This window comes from Lagopus muta, chromosome 1 (assembly GCF_023343835.1).
Source record: "Lagopus muta isolate bLagMut1 chromosome 1, bLagMut1 primary, whole genome shotgun sequence".
Classification (NCBI taxonomy): Eukaryota; Metazoa; Chordata; class Aves; order Galliformes; family Phasianidae; genus Lagopus; species Lagopus muta.
Genome location: NC_064433.1, coordinates 54,791,838 through 54,812,583, shown reverse-complemented (window position 1 = coordinate 54,812,583; position 20,746 = coordinate 54,791,838). Strand labels below are relative to the sequence as shown.

Sequence of the window (20,746 nt, the reverse complement as noted above, 5' to 3'; positions counted from 1 at the left end):
AGAAAGTTATGTCTGAAAAGTATCTTTTTCCCCCCACATAAAATCATACCAGTCTGATGTCTCAAACAAATACAGGGCTAAGTCCTGTGAAACTTAGAAAAAAAAAAACAACCACAAAGCTTCATTTGTCAGTATAAATATTGTTTTATGAAGTGAAACATTGCTCCCACACATTGCTACATTAAAGCAGTTCATTACCCATTCAGATAGAGAGGCACTTCTGTTGTTATATTTACAGTGCTTTTAAAACAATATAACTTAATCACTTTCACTTGATTACAACCCTCTCTTCGTAATCAAGATACAACACCCACTGTATTCTTTGGAATATAATACACCAGACAAAATGTAAAGTAATTTTAAAATAACCATTACCTGTTCTGTTACCATGTATTCTTATTAGCATGCATTTCTTCAAAATCCCAATTAAATACTACAAATTGGGGGGAGTGAATTGTCACTGTGCTTTAAGGAATGCCAATGGCATTAAATGTAGACTAAGGGTAAATGACAAATTACATAATTCCCATAGGGCTGGAGGAAAAAAAAAGAAAGCAGTGACAGAATTCTGCAGAAATCTTTCGGAATGCAAGATCAAGGATCTGTTAAGCTCATCCCAAACAACTCTGCCTTCCAACATTATATGTAGTTGGCAACATCCACTGCAATAAATGCAGCTACATTTCTTTAGGTAACCCTTTTTATAAAAAAGGATAGCATGGCCATGAACCAACATTTGTAAAGATCACTTGAAATTTGCCTATATACAGGCTCCTGCCATTTTTGTTTAGCTTTCTGTCACAGTTCAGCAGCTTGTATATCATAGAGTACTGCAGAGATTATAAATGTAGATGCATGATTTTTTTTCTTCATATCAACTCAGTTAAATATCAAACCATAAAAGACACTTATGCGAGAGAGATTTTAAATGCTTATCACATCTTGAGGTAGTCTGATCTCCAAAATAAAGCTCTTCTACACTTTGATTCGTTCATGACCATCTTCCTTTTGGATCCTCCTTCTTGGAAAAATCTTTCGTTTAAGTGCGATTAGCTGAGAAGAAGAAAATACAGTATTTAGTTCCCTTCTAGGACAGAGGTACACAGCTGGTTAGCCTTTCATCCTAGAAACCATAGGATCTTTGTCATCCATGGTAATTCAGTCAATACTGTCTTTTTTTTTTTTTTTTCCACTGCACAGGAAGAAAGAGTTATTTACTCAAATTCATCTGTTACACATACATATTTCTCAATAATCAGAATACAAGCAGAAAGTGAAAAACACAGTATACGTATATTCTGATTATTTGAAGTTAATTTACATAAACATAAGCAGGCTACATTCAGTTTCTAGAAGATGAACACAAAGCTGGTAGTATTTACATACCTAGCTGTCCTACTGAGTTGAATACTCCCTTCCAAAATAAAGTTACTAACGCAGGGTGAGTTTTCAATGTATACAGAAGGCTGAAAATTAAGGGAAAGATTCATGCAAAAGTTACAAGTGGAGGGAAAAAAAATTCAAAAGCCAACCTTTCAAGAATTACACCCTCTTCATCAGACCACGGAAAGGGTTACTTAAGGCCCCAACCTGCAAAGAATTACCCATGTGACTTGTTCCATTGTCTCCCTCTTTGTATTGCAGGGTTAATATGTTCAAGAAAACCATTTTGTGCTTGCAGAATGGGAGGTGTTTTTTTTTCTCTTTGTGTCTGATTCAAAGTATGAGATTGGATTAGTCTCCTAGAATGCCTTAAGATCTTCCCAGGACTAGGGTATTGCTATTACTCTAGTTTTCTTCTTAGTAACTTTGCACTACAAACAATATGTTTCAATAGACCAAGACTTTCAGAAACAATTACTGATTTTGAATTCCCAAATTTAGCACATTCTGACGTACTTGACCGTCACAAGACACCTGAAAAGAGAACACAATTCTCCTTCCCCCCCCAAGTGTAGTCATACTTACTCTAAGAATGTCAACATGACAGCTTAAAAGTTGAAGCAACCTAATCACCATTTGCATATCATTTTACTAATAAAAATTCTAGCTATTCTATTAAAAAAATCCATCTTAAAGTACCCTGAAGGTACAAAAAAATGTATTAAATGTTACAGTTTTGATAAGATATGATTTTTACCTGTTCAGCAAAAAATGAGATGACTGTAAATACAATAAGTGTTACTAGAACACAGTGGGTCCAGAATTTCAGCTTGTCTCTATATGCCCTCCTGCAGAAAGATGGAAACAGAGTTTCATGTATTATAAATCAGATATGAACTTCAAAGGGTTACCATGAAACAGGAAAAGAAAATAAAATGTTTTTGTAATAACACAAGTTAATGGGTAAATAAGAAGCAAAATGCTTATTTACTGCTCATAGCTCAAGTTCTGCATATTTCTTTACTTTCCTTGCTTTCAACTTAATATTGAAACTACTGTTAATCTTCTTTAGTTACATTGGTTCCTAAACCAAAAATGATTACCATACATGATAAAGGTAGAAAACTTATCTGAAAAATAAGATTTCTACCAGCACTTCAACATGCTTTCCACCATCCCAGCAGAAATTTGTTTCAACCACAAAAAAGTAATAAGCTGCCTTCCAAAGCTAACAGTCCTGGTGGTGGTCCTCAAAAACAGAGCCAAGAATACTTCTAATACTCCAGCCAAAGTTTATACAGCTAACTGCTGAATTCAGTTTACCCTCCACTCCCTCTGCTACAACAGGACTTGTAGCACTACAGTCCACACCCAATTCTTGTCACCTACAATACTTCTCATACTCTAATATTTTCTCCTTCCTCACAGGGAGATACTTCTCATAACTCCTTGATCAGCAACAAAATTATTTTACTACTCTTCTTGTTTCATTTTTAATCACTATACCTGATGACCTTTTGTTTATATTCCCAAATCAACTTAATTTCTAAATTAAATATCGTTTGTAACATGGCACAAGGAAAGCACATTAAAATTTCACACATTCAGAAAATATGAAAGATGCACGAGTATCTTCTCTGATGATCATTAAACATCTTTAAAGTATTTCTAACATCTTGAAAAAGTTACTTAGCAATAATAGCAGAATTTATATTACATTTGTGCCACACACATTCTAAAGAGTTCTGGCTTTTTTACATTTAAAAAATCCACAATTCTTGATTTTTTTAATTAAAAAAAAAACAAAAACAACTTTGTTTTAAATGACTTGTGAACAATCAGTGAAGCATTAACAACTCAGAACAAGAAAATCCAAATCCTGCAAATCTGAAGTTTTAATCCATTTAAATATGTTTTCATGTCATCCTCACTGTTAACTCCTTCACAACAACACTGGGACAAAAAAGGGCTTGTACCAATATGCTCTATAATCATATACTAGTACACTGCAATAACCTGAAGAGAATCTGTCTAACATACCATTCCTGGAGTTCATGCATATGAAGGAAACGATTCCGATATTCTCTTGGCAGTTCAAATTGGGAAGGAATAGGAAACATTGATTCATAAAAATCCCTAAGCACCGCTTTCACTGTCTGAGCATCCTTATGATTGTGATCAATGTTATCATTTAAGCATACAAATTTTCTAGAAAAGAAAAATGCTTCGTTAGACTATTTCCTTTGATAATATGGCAAAGGTATTGGCAAGACAAGAACATAAACCTTTAAAACCAAATTGATATATTTGACACTGATAACTACCTTATTGCTGCATTATTTTAAATTAACTTGATTGCAATTCAGAGTACATCGAGGCTAACAGTGAGTCAGAAACTCTGAGGAATCCACTGATGAGCTAAAGCTCTCTTTCTTCTATTTATATTAATGTTGCCATCTAATGGGCACTAGTGTGCATCATCTCAAAGCCTAACACTAGATGTAGACGGCAGATTAGAAGGATTATTATCTTGATAATTCTTTCATAGTTTTAATATAGAGTTACCATGAGTTAGTTATCTTAAATAATAAACTTTACAGCTATTATAGGATGTAAATATACTAAGTTATTAATATTTTACCATATATGCTACATTCTTCAGAGAAGCTCAACAAAAAAAAATTAGAAGACGTATAGGGAAAGGCAAAGTTTGGTCCTCAGGCTTTCAGTTTTTGAGAAAACTATAAAAAATGACTGTAACATGACCTGAATCAGAGAACCCAAACTTAATTTGTATAATCAGCCAAAATACAAACAATAGGAATAGTATTCATGTGGAAATCACTATGGCCAAATAAACATGCTCCCAATAAAGTATCTTGCAGAGAGTTATTTCTCATAGAAGAAACACCCAAGCATCTACATTACTGAAAAATGCTGAAGTTAAAGCAGCAGCTAGTTTGCTAGGCTGCTATGTACCCTTGGCAATTCTGACCTGGTACTTGATGACAAAAATTCCCCTTTCTCCATATGGGCAAGGTTATGTGCTTTATTTATACCGTGAGACACAAGACCTTACATTTTCCCCAGAGGATAAAATTGTATCTGATGACTTTGCAATTGCTAATCTTTGTGAAGAAGTGGTTCTGGTCAGCTGCGTTCTCTATAGCACAGTGTGCTCTTTCAAAGAGCAGAGTAAAGCTCAGGCTTGCTATGTGAAGTTGGATGTAAGGAAAACTCTAGAGCACATTAATTTGCCTCCTGAGGACATTACTGCTTTTCCTCAGACTGCAATGAATACAGCATAATTGGTAACCCTGCTCTAGACAATTTCATGCAATGAACTGAGTTGCCACATCTGAGAAAAGCAAAATATGCCTTCCCTTTTGAAGCATAGCTGGCTATGGTGATCCTATGCAGAGTATCTGGTTATGGCAATCAGATGTCTACTGTATCTGAGGATTTACCCCAGACTATCCCAGGCAGGCTCCCTCAGGCTGGCAGTTCATTAGACCCAGGAATGCAGAAGTTGCACTGTGAAAATCAGCTCTCAGATTTGAGCATCTAAATGCTTAATCACTACGTTGTAGAGAAACAAAGGACTAACTTCCTGCTCTGGATCACTTCTCACTAAATATTAAAAAAATGTTTAAGACCTCTTGCTATGTTGTAACAGAGCATGAAAGCATAGTGGATATACAAAACAGATTTTACAATTAAAAAAAACTTCTTTTTTTAATATTGCTACGTAAAACAGATCAAAATATTTTTTCCCATAACAAAAATTTTCTGCAATATGAATTGTGTAAACTCCAGAATGGCAAAAACAAAAGCCTCAAAAATAATTATATTATTATAATATATATATATATATATATATATAATAAGTATTTCTGTATGTTCAATGTTTTAGATATATAATAACAGAAATTAAATAGATGACCCGTAGTTTACAAATTACAAAACAGGATACCTTGGATTTTTCCGTATGTCATCCAGCTGACCAACTACATGAGACACGTTTGTGCGAATCATTTTGAAGGCAATTTCCTCTTCTCCCATGATTTCAAACCTTATTAAAATATGTATGCATTATTTAAAACAGCTTGAAGTCAGATTCAATAAGTACTAATAGTCTTACAACTTACTTCTAATCAAACTGTCCAATCTTCATTAGAATGTGACATTTGATTTCTTTCCGCTCTCTTACAGAGCACACAACACAGCTTGAGGTACTGTAAGTGATCAGATAACAATGTCCAAATGCTGCCCTGAGCGGCACCTGTAACCTTAATTCTACAGATTTACTTGACATTGTCACTGCTCCTGGGGCAAATGCACGCTTCAGAAGAGCCCCAGCACTCTTCCCATCCGACCTGCTGGTAAGGCATTGGACAAGAGAGGTCTACAAGCTCTATGCCAGCAAACTGGTTTTCAGGTTTCAAACAGCAAAGATCATACACAATCTAGATTTTAGGCAGGTCTGCTCATGTACAATTATTCAAACAAACCTAAGTCATGGTTTGGTCAGCTTTTTCCAAAAGGGGATGGAAATTAGGGCTTTTTGTTTTGTTTTACTTCTTGCAGGAAAAGTACAAAGCAGTTACAGATATTTATGTATTTTTAAAGCTTTAATAGAAAATCAAGCAGATTTACAATATAGAATTTCAAAGCACAGGAAAATCTCTTTCTGCCTTTCTCTGCTGCTCTAATTGCCCTCACTGATTGTATATTATCAATTTATGTAGCTGTCTTGGAATGCTCCAGCTTCTTACTAGAGTACTGCAAGCTGGGGTCTGGGCCAACATGTACAGTGGAAATCTTTAGTCTACTAAATAAACTATGGAAAAACAAACACATCATTCCGCAAGATAAATAATTATAAGCAGTTATCACTATGTTTCTTCAGTTCCACTTTAGTGTTAGCTCACTTTATTTTAATACAGAATGTTTGGACTTTATGTATTTATACCTCTTTTTATTACTCTACAAAAGCTAGTATTGATTTTTACAGAGCCATAACATACCTATATTTGTTTTTGTCCTTGTATGCCTTACGAATTCTGTCAGTCACAGGTTTGCAATTAGTCACTAGGTTTTTAGTCACCGGAGGCTGGAAGAAAATATGGCTTAGTTTATAGGTTACTGAAGTATTTATGAAGCCTGTTATAAGGGAATGCATTCTAGAAAGTTACATTATAGCTGTGAAGAACTATTTATTCTTTATTCTCCTGGAACAAAGAAATAATACTGTTTCTTGATCACCTGTTGAGAAAAATCATACTGGTACACTGTCTAGATTTCATCCTCAGAACAATATTCAGAAATTGTAGCTCATTTCACAGCTCCTTTTAAAATTCCTCCAGTGGAAACCACAGTAGTGGCCAGGCACTCTGCAGAACAGATGATACACATTAACTGTATTTCCATCATGACAATTCTATCTACTTTTATCGTCAAACAACTCTGGGAAATAAAAATCCCTGTTCTAAGAGGACATTTCTAAGGTAATAAAACACTCCTAGAAATTTATCTGTTGCAGACAACAGAAGCAAAAAAAAAAAAAAAAAAAAAAAAAAGACTTCTGTGCTAAACACTACCACATTTTTGTGACTATTTTAACATTTAAAATTTGTATATCAGGCATCAGTGCTTACATTCGTAATATTTTACTTACTCTCCAAGATTTTAATAATTTGTCATTTGAGACTTATTTTTAATCCTGTCTGAAAACAAACTCATGGCAGCCTCTTTAAAAGTTTATTTTCACAAAATTTTGCAAACTTAATTAGAAGTCAAAGAGGCAAGTAAAGAGGCAAAACAAAGAAAGGTAACATCCTCATATTATGCAGAATTCTCAAATCCACACTTTAATTTCATCAAACTGAGCTGGCACAATGATTTTATACAGTTTTGCTGGACTTTATACTTACAGAAAAAATATTTTAAAAACCTTGTAACATGATATGATCAAGAAACCAAGACAGGATAGGTGTTCAGTGTCATAAAAATCAAGGCCAATCAATAGTTAACGCTCCATATACATTTACCTACACAAACACTTTAGAACCCTGTGCTTCTGGTTTGCATGTGTTGGGGGATATCCAATGGTTGCTCTTGACCTATACTCAAAATTATTTTAGCTTTGATACAGTGCTGGTTTTAAAGTATAAAGCATGATGAACTTAGCAAAGCTCATGCACGCATGTTTTTCAAAAGCATGGACTGAGGCAGGAATTAAATTATCACTGCAAAAAAAATGTAGATCTAAGTGCCAGATCTAAATACTATAAATTCCTAAATTCCCATAAATTTCAATGAGAATTTAACAACCAAAATAGAAATTCAGGATATAAATCCTTAATGAATTTCTTGTCCAAAGCCTTCAATCTTTAAAGGTTAAAAGGTGTTACTTAGAAGCCTCTGAATTAGGAAGGATGGCTCTGAAGATTTTCAAGTGATTTTTAAGTCTGTTTGAATGACGTCCTATGTGCTATTTATCAGAAAGTTCTAGTCAGGAAAGTATTATACATACTGTCTTTTTGGTTCACAATACTGAATTTTCTTAACAAGGATGACTTTTTAAATCCCATATATCATAAAATTTTAAAGCTCAGCTATTCTGTTTTTGAAGGAAATTTTAACAGTTTTAAAAGTAGCTTGTAGAACTTTCATATTTACATATTTAATATACACATTATTAGAAATTTTTGTGAATAATTTCCTTTTAGAAATCACACCAACATTTCAAGCACAGTAACTACTTGCTTAGGAAAGAAATCAAACACCTTTTAGGACCAACATCCCTTACCAGATTGGGATCATAATATGCTTCCTGAGTTGGTGGAATGACATGGATCTGAGTGATGTTAGCAGGAAGAGATTTCGAACAATTTATTAGCATTTGTTCCAGACCTGTCAAATCCTATCAGAAATGGAAGAGGAAAAAAAAAAAAAAGATAATATTGCTTTCTCATTGCGATAGTCCTGAAGTCAAGGATGCACATATTTAATGTTATATACATAAAATGTTTCCAAACTACTATGGGGAAAAAAAAGAAAAAAAAAAACACATTAGCAGACCCCAGTACATTAACTACTAAAGTTAATGGGACTTCCCATATGTTTCAGTGAAGCAGATGATGCTTGGTTGAATTGAGATCACAACACACCTTTAGTGATAATATAAAGGAGAATAGAGAATTCCCAATACAGGGGTGGCGTATTAAATCACAGATCAAGCAACCAAAAAAAAATAAACTGAAAGGAAGATTTTCTGATTAAAGTACTGGCCAGGAACACATTAAAGCAGAGATGCATTACAGCTATGTATGTCATTTCAAGGACATTATTGATATGTGCCCGATCCCTCTCAGTAAAGCAGAAGTACACCATTCTCTATCAACTGAATCTAAGAGCACAAGACACAAGAAAACTATGTCTCTTTTCTTACCAGTTTCCCAGAAAAACAGAAATGTGAATCATTTATATGGTCATAGTATTTACCAGTAACACCATTTCTTTGCTGCCCTTTTCCTCACATCTTTCTTTAGGGTACAGGTTTTACAGTCAAGAATGTGGTTGGTTTTTGTTTTGTTTTGTTTTATAAACTATGTGCAAGACCAAGAGTAAGCACAACAGAATCCCACACTTCATGCTGCATTTTAGCAGCGAACGTTTTTTCTCACAAATTCATACTACACACTTCCTTGTTCTCAGGATACCAGTCACCAATTTTTCTGATGTTGCTAGAACTCAACTTAATTGTTGAGTCCATAGAAGAATGGTCCATAAAGAAATAGAAAGCAACTCTGCATTCTCCAGCTAAAATTTAAGAATTGCCAGATGTTACCAATGTTAAAGAAAGGATAAGTAAAGATTTTATTCATTTTATTGTAACAGTTTTGGATTTCAGAAATTAAGTTACTCGAATAGTTATTACTGAGGAAAATACCTGCAAACTTAATGGTAGTTCATGGATTCTTGTGGCCAGCGTGCGAATCTCTCGGTCAGACAAAATCCCTGACTGGTCTGTATCAACCTCATCAAAGATCTGAGAAACATTCAGTGGCTGAACTGCACTCATAAGATAGTAGAAATATGAAAAAGCAAACTGCATATCTTCTGAGTGCCGCACTTTGTGAAATGATGTCTTGTCAAACTCCTCAGGAAACCTACATAAAAGGATAAGTTAATACACTGGTTTCTGGTAAAACATTGCTCATCTGAAAACAAATTTTCATCTAAATTTTTAAAAGGTTCTCAAAAGTCTCCTTAGCTTAACACAACCAGCATGTTTCCCTTTCCAAAATATGATTTTTATGAATAGCTATTAACACATTAGAAGTAATTATAACAAAGCATTAACAGAAATACAGAATTATCTAGTTATGTGTAACTCCAATGAAAGACATACTCACATGTCCTGCAGCTCTTGCATAACAGTGCGGTCAATCATGTGAGGCATATGAGCAGGGACTTTCCGAGATGTAAATCCAAATTTACTGTTTAAAAGCTTATTTACATATCGAAGGGAATCAGCAAATGTATCTTTCAGCTGCCTTCCAAGATGTCTACCATCAGTAAAGTATGACATTTCTTTGAGTAATGACTCTTCCTCCTAAACAGCAAGATAAGCATACATTAAAGTTATATTATCAACAAAGATCAAAAGCATAAAACACATAGGAAAGTTGACATTTCAGGCAGGTGCCGGTTCTTTTTTAAGAGGTGAAAATGGAAAGAGAAGCTTTGAATATGTTTCTTCGTATTCTTCTGATTTCTCTTTAAAAATAGAAGAAATAGAAGATAACTTCTTACTTAAAACTGCTATGCTCTGAAGAGAATTGATTAATAGTTAATAGTGGATATTATTCATTATTTTTCTTCAGACATCTCTTCTGAAATACACACTTGAGTCACTTTTTGCTATATTTGTAATACTGCCCTTTTATTTTTTTTTTTTCCACATGTAGTAGTTGAGATCTTACAAATATAGAGATTTCTCATGCAAAATCCAATCCTAGAAGAACAGAAAGAGGTAGGCTTTTAGAAACATACCACCTTTCCTGTTTGGAGTAGTGCAAAGCAGTTGCTGCAAAGCACAGTCTCTATCTTCTCTTCTAGAGGTTTTCAAAACTGCCAAAATGCTTTGGGTGGAAGTTTGGTAGACTTTCATTTTAACATTTAGAACACATTTGTATTTGAATACTTTTATGGACTGGATCCACTTTGGTATAAGCGTAACCCCAAAAAACTAACGTTTCTTTAGAGTACTATAGTGTCCAAATAATATCACTGCATCAACATGCACTGAAAAAGAAGTGAATCTGACTTTAAAAATAAATAAATAGATAAACAAGAAAACCCACAATAGAAACAGAACAGAAATTGCTATTTGACTTTTACCACCTAGCTGAGAGAGGTCCAAATTATAAACAAATTAGCTTTTACAGGAAAACTCGAAGAGCTTTCAAAAAATCTTGATAGGTGCATCAGAAGCAAGTCACATTCTAAATTTACAAATCATATTAATAATATGCAGAAAGATGCAACTATTCTAATAAGTAGTTTTAACTAGTCTAATAAGCAGGTTTAACCTACTGCCTTAACTAAGACAACAGTATAAGATACTCACATCAAGAAGGTCCTGGAAATACTTCTTTTTCTCCCATGGCAAAAAGCCTTGGTAACTTCCTGCATAAGACTGCAATTTTCTTCCCACTAACTCCTTTCTTATATTTGTATCCAACTGTACATGCCCTTTCTTTCCTTCCATTCCCTCTGCATCTTCTCCAGCTTCTACATTTGCAGTATTTTTTGATTTCTGGGTTCCCCTTAATATAAGTGCATTCAATACTTTATCTTTTGGTTCATTTTCATTTCCTATGCTCTGGGCTGGATGTGTGGATTTAGGCTTTATCCTAGAAATTGGTTTATTTGTGTTCACTGTCACACCAGTCTCCTTTGTTCCTGTAAGCCTTGGTAGAAATTCATCATTTGCTTTTGTTTTTTCTGTTTTGCCATTGTTTACATCCTCGTAAGGCTTCTGCCAGCTGGTTACATTCTTCTGATCTTGTAGACTATAATGCACTCCATTCTCTTCCAGACCTGCAATCTTCCTTATTGTAGTTAAGAACTGAAAAGGTCTCAGGAGAGCAGCCTTGGATAGGTTAAATCCCTTCTGAGTGATATCACCGTTTGCTAGTTTTAAGTCTAGGTTCTGCAGTGCTAGTTGAACGCTTTCAGGAAGGAGAGATGGATTCACTGAAGGTATTATCACCTCTTCATGGGGACTCTCTCCTGTGCCATTTCGATTTCTCCTGACTCTTGGAAAGCGTTTTTCTTCAGGAATATCTTCAAATATCATCTCAGCTTCTGGCATTGTTGTTGTTTTAAAATCAGAGTTGGATTTTTGCATTGAAGTTGTATTCAGTTTTGGTTCCTCTCTAGTATCAACTTCAACAGCTACGTGCATTTTAAACTCGTCATCATTTTTATTTAGAAATGTAAGATTAAAATAGATCACAGTTGTATTCATGCCACTGTGCATTATGAGGTGGATAGTCTTCCATTTGTTAGCAACTGAAGCATGTCGGATAATTGGATTATCACTATATGAACCCTCAATTGCTTTCTTGGCTATTTCACTGAAGCTGAAATAGGGCAGACATTCGCCTTTTGGAACAACATAGTAGGTTTGATTTAGCTGAAGTGTCACCTTGTACATTTCTTCAAAGTGATCTGGAAAAAAATAAATCTGTCAATTTCTAGTGAGACTTTTCTTCCACCAATCTTTTTTAGGTGCAATATACCCAGCAGCGAGACCACTTTGTGAAAGAACACTTAATGTGGCTTCTGATTTCTTACTAGCATTTAATGATGGTTTACTAGAACAGAATTATAAACCTGGCATTCATTCTAGTGGCAATTATAAAAAGAACTGTAATTCCAAAAAGCACTCCTTCTACATAAATAGCTTAGCTGGCTCATTACTACATCTCACTAAAAATTAAGTATCAGTTGTAAGTAACATGCTCATATTACATTTTTGTCATATTTTGTCACTCGCATTACAAAAGTTGTTCACTACTACACTGCATCTTGATTTGGAACTTCCAAAATCAAACACGTTGAGATGAAATTTTCCTTCCCACTGAGAAAACATAGCAATCTCATGCATTCATTACTGATGCCCCCCCCCCGCTTCACGGCATAGCTCGTGGCTTAAATACAATAAGATTCAAAAGTCCATCCTAAATCCAGTTGCTTACGCATTTGAACATCACAATTATAAGATGAAAGCCTCTGTAGCCAGCAGCACACAAGGAAAAGACACGTGCAGAAAACTCACTCCCCAGCAGAACCCACAGGTGACTGAAAGTAGCCTCTGGCAAGAGTGCAGAGTCAGGCTTAACTCTCACCTTCAGCATCACAGAGGTCCTTTAATTTCCTTTTTTAACCATTATGAGATCATCAAATCAGCAGTTCTCATTTGGGTAAAGACAGTTTGCATAGCTGAAATATAATTTCTGCACTTTAAGTGTAAGCCTCTTGGGTGATGACTTTGATGCACGCTGTTTCATAAGACATCAAGCACCTCACCTTAACAATGCTTGGTAAATACTGATTAACAAAAATAGCGTGCAAAAATGAATTCAAGTTCAGATTAGTGAATACAGGAAGTGCCTGATTATTTCTTTCAGCTGCTGGCAGCTCTTTTTCTTGACGCTGCTGGGCTCTTAGAACTATTGGAGAACAAGGAACCAAAAAACCTAATGCGATTCAAGAGAAGATTTATCAGCTATGTATTTTACATACCTTGTCCACAGTCACCAGCATCAAATCCACAGGAGAGGACATTGCAGGCCTGATCACAGAATTTATCTGCTAGCCAGGAATTAGCACAACCTTGGTTACAGTATGAAACACCACTTATTCCTGCACCAAACTGCCATGGTGGTCCATTCCCTATACCTCCTACTGCACCACCACCAGCAACATAGCGACTACCTCCACTGTTACCTAAATAGAAAAAAGAAAAATTACAAAGATCAATCATTTGAAATTCTTATTTCTGAGGAAAAGACATTTTAGTATACAGTGTTAAAGCTGGATTGAAAAGTCAGCAGAATCTTATTTATCAACAGAAAAATTGAAACCCAATTAACTACTCTCTGTGTAGAATTGTACAATCTTTATTTTATATAATTTTATATAGATATAAATCTCACTGTAGTGTTTTGCAAACCAACTTAAAACTGTAACAAAAACAACAATGTATTTTATATTAACTTCAAAAATGTAGGCAGAAAACTGATTTACTTCTGCTTGCATTATTGACTCTGCAGTTCCCCACAGTACTGCATCACTTCCTCAGTGCAGAAGCCTCACTTCATTTTCATAACCTACAGTCTGGAAAATTGAATTTAGGTGCAGCTTCACAATGAACTTAGACTGCTCGGACTGCTTTCATGTCAAATGATTCACTTTTCCTGCACGTCACAATCATCATGGCTTTTCTGGGAGGAAAAGAGAGAGGGGATCATCCTCTAGCTTCATAAAGGATGAAAATAAATATCTATTTAAAGTGTTCAATAGAAAAGGAAGTAAAAATGAACCTTGTAATCAAAGTTACCCCAGTGTGTTCACTTCCAGATAGTGTTAAGGATTTTCAAGGCATGGAAACTGATCCAAAAATGGAAAAGCAGTGGAACACAGATCAGAATCAGAAAAGTGACGATATCTACTTAGACTATATTTGATTGTGGCTTTAAAAACATAAAGTAAAATTTAGGAGAGGAGCGTCCTCCATGAAGGGAAAGTGGGTCAGAACTTTGAAAATTAAACTGTATCATAAAACTCTTGTGCAAATAAACTTACCAGCAAATACTCTGGTCAGACATTTAAATGCAAAGTCAACTTAAAATTTCACCTTAATATGAAGCAAGCAATATTAAAAAAGTAGGAAAGTGAAAGGAGACAGTACAACCTGTACTACTGTGCAAAACACTGTCACCATATCCACAGAACTTCAATTTACAATGCAATACTAAATGTTTCAGATACTGATATTCTGTTCATGGTTCTTAATTAATCTACCAAAAACTCTCTTTTCTTACTTGTTTTGTTCTCTGAACAACAGACAATTTTGTTAAGGAATGAAACCAGGACTGAAATTCCCCTGAAAGTGCAAAATCATTTGGACTCTGAGGTTCAAAAATTTTTCTGTCACGTAGTCAACTTTGATAGCTAAAAAAAAAAAAAAAGGTTTCCTTTGATACACTGCTGTCAACTTACGTACCTTTTAGTATATGTGAATTTATTTATCTTTAATATTTAGGATGACTATTTTTCCCCTGTTACAGAAGGTTATTTTTTGTTTGTTTGTTAAGTTACAGGAGAATCATGTATTACAGAATTTTAACAAAAAAGAAAGCGTGGGTTTTTTTGCCCTAAATTAACCTTGTCATCTTACCAATGCAGTCACCTCCATCCCAATCACAAGCCGAGTTATTACAGGCTTTATCACAGTAACCATCTTTGATCCATGAACCAGGACATCCTTCAGCACAGTTTGGCACAGGCCAAGTCAAGTAAACCTGGAACAATATTACAGTTTGAGCCAAGGTCTGTCAAATAAAAGTCAGCTGAGCTTGTTTCTTGGAATATAGACTTATAATAATTAGTCTCTGTATACAGTGTCTTCAGTGTCTGCAAAGTTAAACTTTTAAACTGCATTTGAACTTCATCAGGCGAAATAAATGTTATCCCTTTCAAACAGAAGGAGATCAAGTCTCATATTAAATGAGATCTCTTGGCTACAGAGCATGGCAGCAATGGCTGACAATAGGAAGTAGGACATACCAGGACATCCCAAATTCACTTTTGCAAAACATCTTCAAATGAAAATTAGTATTTTTATCTTTTTTAAAAAAATCTGATAAAGGAGGAGATTTCACTCTAAAATAGCTCTGAAGTTCACTTGTTTCCACGACTAAAGATGTTTCTTTATCACTAACCAGTCATGAGATAAGAAGCACACACTGAACATCTGATTCTCTTTGATCAAATAATTCTTAGAATTACCAAGATAAAAATAAGGCATGTCAGTATGTACATTTTCAACTGAGAGGGCATTAAAAACCACATACATTTTCCTTTAGACGTTACTGTTTCAAGATTTCTGTAGCACATTTAAAACAGTATGCAAGTTTTAAAGTTTTTCTCCACGTTACTCCTGTAGATCAAGCTGATGGTTGAAAACTTTGCTGGTACCCCATAGCCTTTATGCAGAACTATAGTCCTCAGCCTGCTTTCTTTATTTAAGCCGTTATGATAGGTTTGTTTCTGAAAAACTAAACAACTTCATGCTCACTAAAAGCACTACCTTTCAGTACACAATTACATATAGTTCTACAAAGATTTGGCAAAGGCATTGTAGTTCCCTAGAACAGAGATTGTTAATGGTAAATTTAAATATTAGACGAGTCTGAACATCATCAGATCTCAGCATCAGAATCTATTTGGAACAGAACATTTTCCTGTGAATTATTTTTTTTTCATGGGATGAGTTGGCAGCTTTCAAACACAAAATTGATCTTCCCAGTGCTCACACAGAAAGTGGAAGAAAAATTACAAAGTGAAGCCAAACAGAGGACTATTATGCCATTTTAAAAACAAAACAAAACAAAAAACAACAACAAACAGGGAGAAAACACCAGAAGGCAATTCTGCAATCCAAGCATCAACACAATACAATCACATGGCACCTTTGCTAGCAATTGTCCATCTAAGAATAATGATCCATTAGAGGTATAAGATGAGAAGGGATAGTACCTTTCTCTCTCTTTCCAAGTAGTGTTTCTTCATTTTTTGCTATATTAGCACAGAGAAGTCTCAAGCCTAAAAAATGATTTCATAAGAGCTTACCTTTTGACCTTTAGAGTGACTGTAAAAATCATCAGGCCAAACATCCTTCCCAAACATAACATCGTCATTGAGATAGATAAACTTCTGAGAGAGACCGTTGATACGATGAATGTGGCTTTCAATAGCTGGTGAACTGAAGGTTGGCAAGTGACTCACATTCTGAAATATTTCCTGAAAGAGCAAGAAGAGACATATGAAAGAAAAAAGTGAGAAAACATTAGCAAAAAACTAAAACTTCTCTATTTCCTTTTCCCATGTAAAACCATTTTCATGTCTGATGCTTAACAAAAATCTGCACCTCATTCAATGCAAAGACACAAACTATCTAGTTCACTGGCTACTGGATCAGGCCCAGTGTACATGTATTTATACTACTTGTGCAGTACAGGAAGAACAAAATTTCAAGTTGAATCTGTTCCAACATTCAAACAGCGTTCTTCCATCTCTTTCAGATAACTTAGCAAGCAGATAGCAACAGAAGCTGAATTAGTATCTTGTTACCACTTAAGGTGCTCAAGGCTCCTATGTCATATCCACAGATCAAACTTACTCTTGATTTTGTATTAAAAAACTACTAGAGTATTTTTGTTGTTTCACTTATTTGGGAAGCTTGCAGGATTCCCTTTCTCTTTTAAATAAGCTTTGCAGAATGCGCAGCTACTTGATTTTTGGAGCCATCTTCTTCACTTTAACAACTGTTGTCCACCCTGTCAGCAAATTTATTAGGTTAGCACTAGTTCTGAGTTCATGGATACAAATTACCTTTTCTTGCCATATGTTTTTTGTTGTTTTTTAATAAACATACTTTCATAAGGAAATTAGCACGCATTGGCTGAAATCTTAGTATTTGGAGAAGTTAACTCAGTGAAGGGTTGATATACCTTCAGTTACCTGCTTAACCTGAGATATCTGTATCTGAAGTACTAAAACATATTGGGGTTTAACAAAACAGTGCATGGGAAAGGGGAGAGTTGGTCACTTTGTTCCTAATAAAAGCAGCATTCAACTGAAGGGGGATAACTGCATTTCAAAACAGAATCTTTACTAATGGTACTTTTGTGCTTTTTCCTTTATTGTTGTCAGGTGGGGTTTTTTTTTTTATTGGCTTTGTGGCTTTCTGTTGCTTTGTTTTTTCTCTCCCAGGGTTGGAGGTTTTTTGTTGCTTATCTCAGGGGGTTTGTTTTTTGTTTTTACCTGGTGGGTCACTATGGTTATCCGGGGATTATCCAGGTTAAGCCAGGAAGGAATCTGCCCGTTAGTGACAATGAAAATATGTCGCACCCAAGGAGCATGTCTCTCTATTGACCGTAAGGAATACCTCAGCTCTTCGTTATCTTCAAAACGGCTGGCAGAAATATCTTCATCCTGTTTAGACTATTAAAAAAGAAGAATCTTTTAGATTTTAAACAAACCATTTAAGTTCCAATCCGGCCAGATAACAGTAGAATCCTTTACCATACAGGTCATAAGTAATAGAGATTTAAAAAAAAATAAAAATACAGTGATCAAGTACTGACATTCCTCTAGAGGATTATACTTGACTAAACTGTCAAGGTGAACTGTACATCAGTGGCTCACCACTTGGCATCATTAAGTCATCTGCTGACCACACTGCAAGATGACAGTGCCTCATGTGATCCAGCTCTTGGAGAAAGAACCTCAGTTAAAAACAAAACAACAAACAAAACCAAACAAAAACAACAAAAAAACCCACCCTCTTGCTCTCATGAATTATCAGTCTCAATTATTTGCTGATCTTGATCAAAAGCCAAGTTGCATTTCATACCAGTAACATCATCTTTCAGAACTGCTGTTTTAAGAGACTGGGGCCTTCCAAGCACATCACATCATAAACCGTATATAACTGTGTCACCTAATATAGAGATACTGCAAGAGTGGTGATGTAGCTGCTCTTCAATTATCTGCTGGTCTTTCATTAAAAAAAAAAAAAAAAAAAAAAAAAAAAAAAAAAAAAAAAAAAAGGCAGGAGGCAATCAGCTAATTTAATCCTAATATTCACTACAAATAGCTGAATTAAAGATTTCCGTAAGTTTTTTAAAGGGAAGCATTTTAAATTAGAAGTTTCTCAGGTAAATAACAAATGGTTTTTACCACATTTCTTCTCCATTTATAAGAACTTAATGGCCTCTTCCTAAACTGAGAATTAAACTTGCCATAAAGAGTAAGTATGGAAGCATGCCCAATTAGAAAAGGACACCTGAGGAAAAAATGGTAATCGTCTAACATTGAATTTTCACTGCAAATTCTATGCACCGTAAATAAGTCTCCTTTCCAATATATATTAATACAACATATGGATTCTGCAAAACATAAATGAAAACATTTAAAACAACTACATCAGCTAGGTGCTCATTTATAAATTGATGAATAATGTAAACATGGGAAAATACAAAGTCTGAGTTCATGGACTGTACCAATAAGCAAAAGTTCCCCAAACCCAAGTTAACTGGCTACAAAAAGAGACTATAAGCATTATTAGAAACTTTACCCATGCTACTTGACATTATTAAGAGAAAAAACAAGATTTCAGATCTCATCTTGGAAGAGCTATCCTGGTGATTTTGTTTGTTTTCCTGTTGATAAACTTAACATTCCTGCATTTATTCCTTGTTCAAACTAGAACTCTTTTTCCTATGGACACCTGTATTTAATTTCTTTGATTTTTTTACAGAAGAGAAGTGATCAGCATTTGTTCAGCAAATGTAACACTGATCACTGTGCAAAATAAAAACCCAAAACTAAACTAAACAACAAAAAACAAACCCACCACAACAAAATCCTAAGAAGCATACTGGGAAAAAGGTAATCATGTTTGTTAATAAAACCTTGTCTCTCTCCCACACACAAGCAATCTGTTTATCTGTCAGTTAGCATCAATTAAGCTTTTTGGGACTTTACTGCCCACAACCTTATAAAAACACATGCAGAGGGCAACATTTTTAATTGAAATTTCCTTATTGTCTAATAAATGAAATGCCACTCTTCATGATGCTTCCTCCTTTTTGATTTTAGAATTTGGCAGTGTTCTTATGGCATTTAATTACAATATAATAAATACCTTACTGCATCCAAATTTTTTAAAGAAATCCCATGCTCCTCATCATTAGTTAATTGTAAGCGTCTGCACACTGCAACCTTTACATTCTGTAACAGGGTTTACCTACCTGACTAATGGAGCTCAGGTCCCACAGTAAGTAAGCAGGATTAAGCGTTAATTCTTTTCCATCTATAGTCATGTTCTTCTTCGCTTGTTTGCTCAGTTCATGGAAACCCTTGGGGTTATTCAGTTGCAAAAGAGCCACACTGGCTTCTGAATAGAGCTGCAACTACAAATGGAGAAAATAATGTTTGGCATGTACCCACAGCAGCACTGTTCTTTGGCCAACTCAATCTTTCCGTTCTATTTTCTTGCTGGCATTATCAGTAAAAATGACTAGTAAACACTGTTTTTAGAGAAGTACAATTTTGAAAGAACAAAAACGAAAGGGGGTAACAAAACAGGAAATAAAAAGCATTTTAAGATATAGAACACTTCTAGATGCAATGCCTTCACTTTCCAAAACAAATATTGCACTTAATGCAATAATCCAGCGACAGTAAGCTGTGTCAGAAATATTTAAGTGAGTTAGTCTCCTCCATTGTCTCCCACCTCCAACAACAAAATGTGAATTTGTGAATTACTGCAACTCTCATATGGCTGAAAGAATCATACTTCGCCCCTTTTAGTCAACTATTACTTTTCTGAGGAAATTAAGGCCACCAATTCATCTTCGCTGTCAGAAGCGTGAAATATTCAGAAGGGTTTAGAGATCAACATACAGTTCAGAAATCTGAGATACAAAGGGCTCTAGAACTAATCCATGCAGGTCTCTGAGTCCTTAATGTCGGTTGCCAATACGCTGTTAAGGTCATTTCTTAGTTGGAGACTGTTTGATCTGTTTGCTGTTTTTATCTCTTGCCACCAGTAATTCTGGCTATCAGATTTCATAATGCACAGGATAAGAAGGAGCTTGCAGTAGATGTCCCATCTAATAGTATTGTAACTTACAAATTGCAGGGCAGTGAAACATTTCCATAAAAATTTGGCATAGCCCTAATAAAACACTGTATTTACCATATGTAGGAATGTGAGAAGATGCTGCGCTCAAAGTACAGCTGCACTTTCACACTCTAAATGCTTGCATTCAACAACACTCAGATTGAGAATAAATGCAGTTAACCACTAACAGTATTTATTAGATGCAATGCTTAATTTTTGTACTTTCCTGCAGCATCAGAGTAATCAGATTTTCACAGTTGGATGCTATCTGTAAAAGCAATTAATAACATTTTAAACACTGAAATTTTACCTTCATAATTCCCTTACAGTTTTTTTTCTTTTATTTATTAAATTCGCCTGTTTCTGTTCATT

General features: G+C 34.9%; 1 protein-coding gene across 4 annotated transcripts in view; it reads right to left on the bottom strand.

Annotated features, from left to right (window-relative positions):
• Positions 1–120: 120 nt before the first annotated feature.
• GNPTAB (N-acetylglucosamine-1-phosphate transferase subunits alpha and beta) overlaps positions 121–20,746 on the bottom strand; it is a 39,480-nt gene continuing 18,854 nt past the window's right edge. For 2 of the 4 annotated variants that reach the window (XM_048960412.1, XM_048960434.1), the window contains exons 8-22: positions 19,500–19,661; positions 17,509–17,688; positions 16,315–16,485; positions 14,861–14,984; positions 13,204–13,407; positions 11,021–12,126; positions 9,804–10,003; positions 9,338–9,557; positions 8,195–8,308; positions 6,411–6,496; positions 5,357–5,455; positions 3,424–3,591; positions 2,141–2,231; positions 1,387–1,466; positions 121–1,053 (exon numbers count right to left, since the gene is read on the bottom strand). In XM_048960412.1, coding sequence (XP_048816369.1) covers positions 1,050–1,053; positions 1,387–1,466; positions 2,141–2,231; positions 3,424–3,591; positions 5,357–5,455; positions 6,411–6,496; positions 8,195–8,308; positions 9,338–9,557; positions 9,804–10,003; positions 11,021–12,126; positions 13,204–13,407; positions 14,861–14,984; positions 16,315–16,485; positions 17,509–17,688; positions 19,500–19,661 — 3,009 coding nt within the window. In that variant the 3' untranslated portion in view covers positions 121–1,049. Of the gene's footprint in view, positions 1,054–1,386; positions 1,467–1,532; positions 1,591–2,140; positions 2,232–3,423; positions 3,592–5,356; positions 5,456–6,410; positions 6,497–8,194; positions 8,309–9,337; positions 9,558–9,803; positions 10,004–11,020; positions 12,127–13,203; positions 13,408–14,860; positions 14,985–16,314; positions 16,486–17,508; positions 17,689–19,499; positions 19,662–20,746 lie in introns of all 4 variants that reach the window. The other 2 variants (XM_048960429.1, XM_048960421.1) reach the window with 2 other exon arrangements.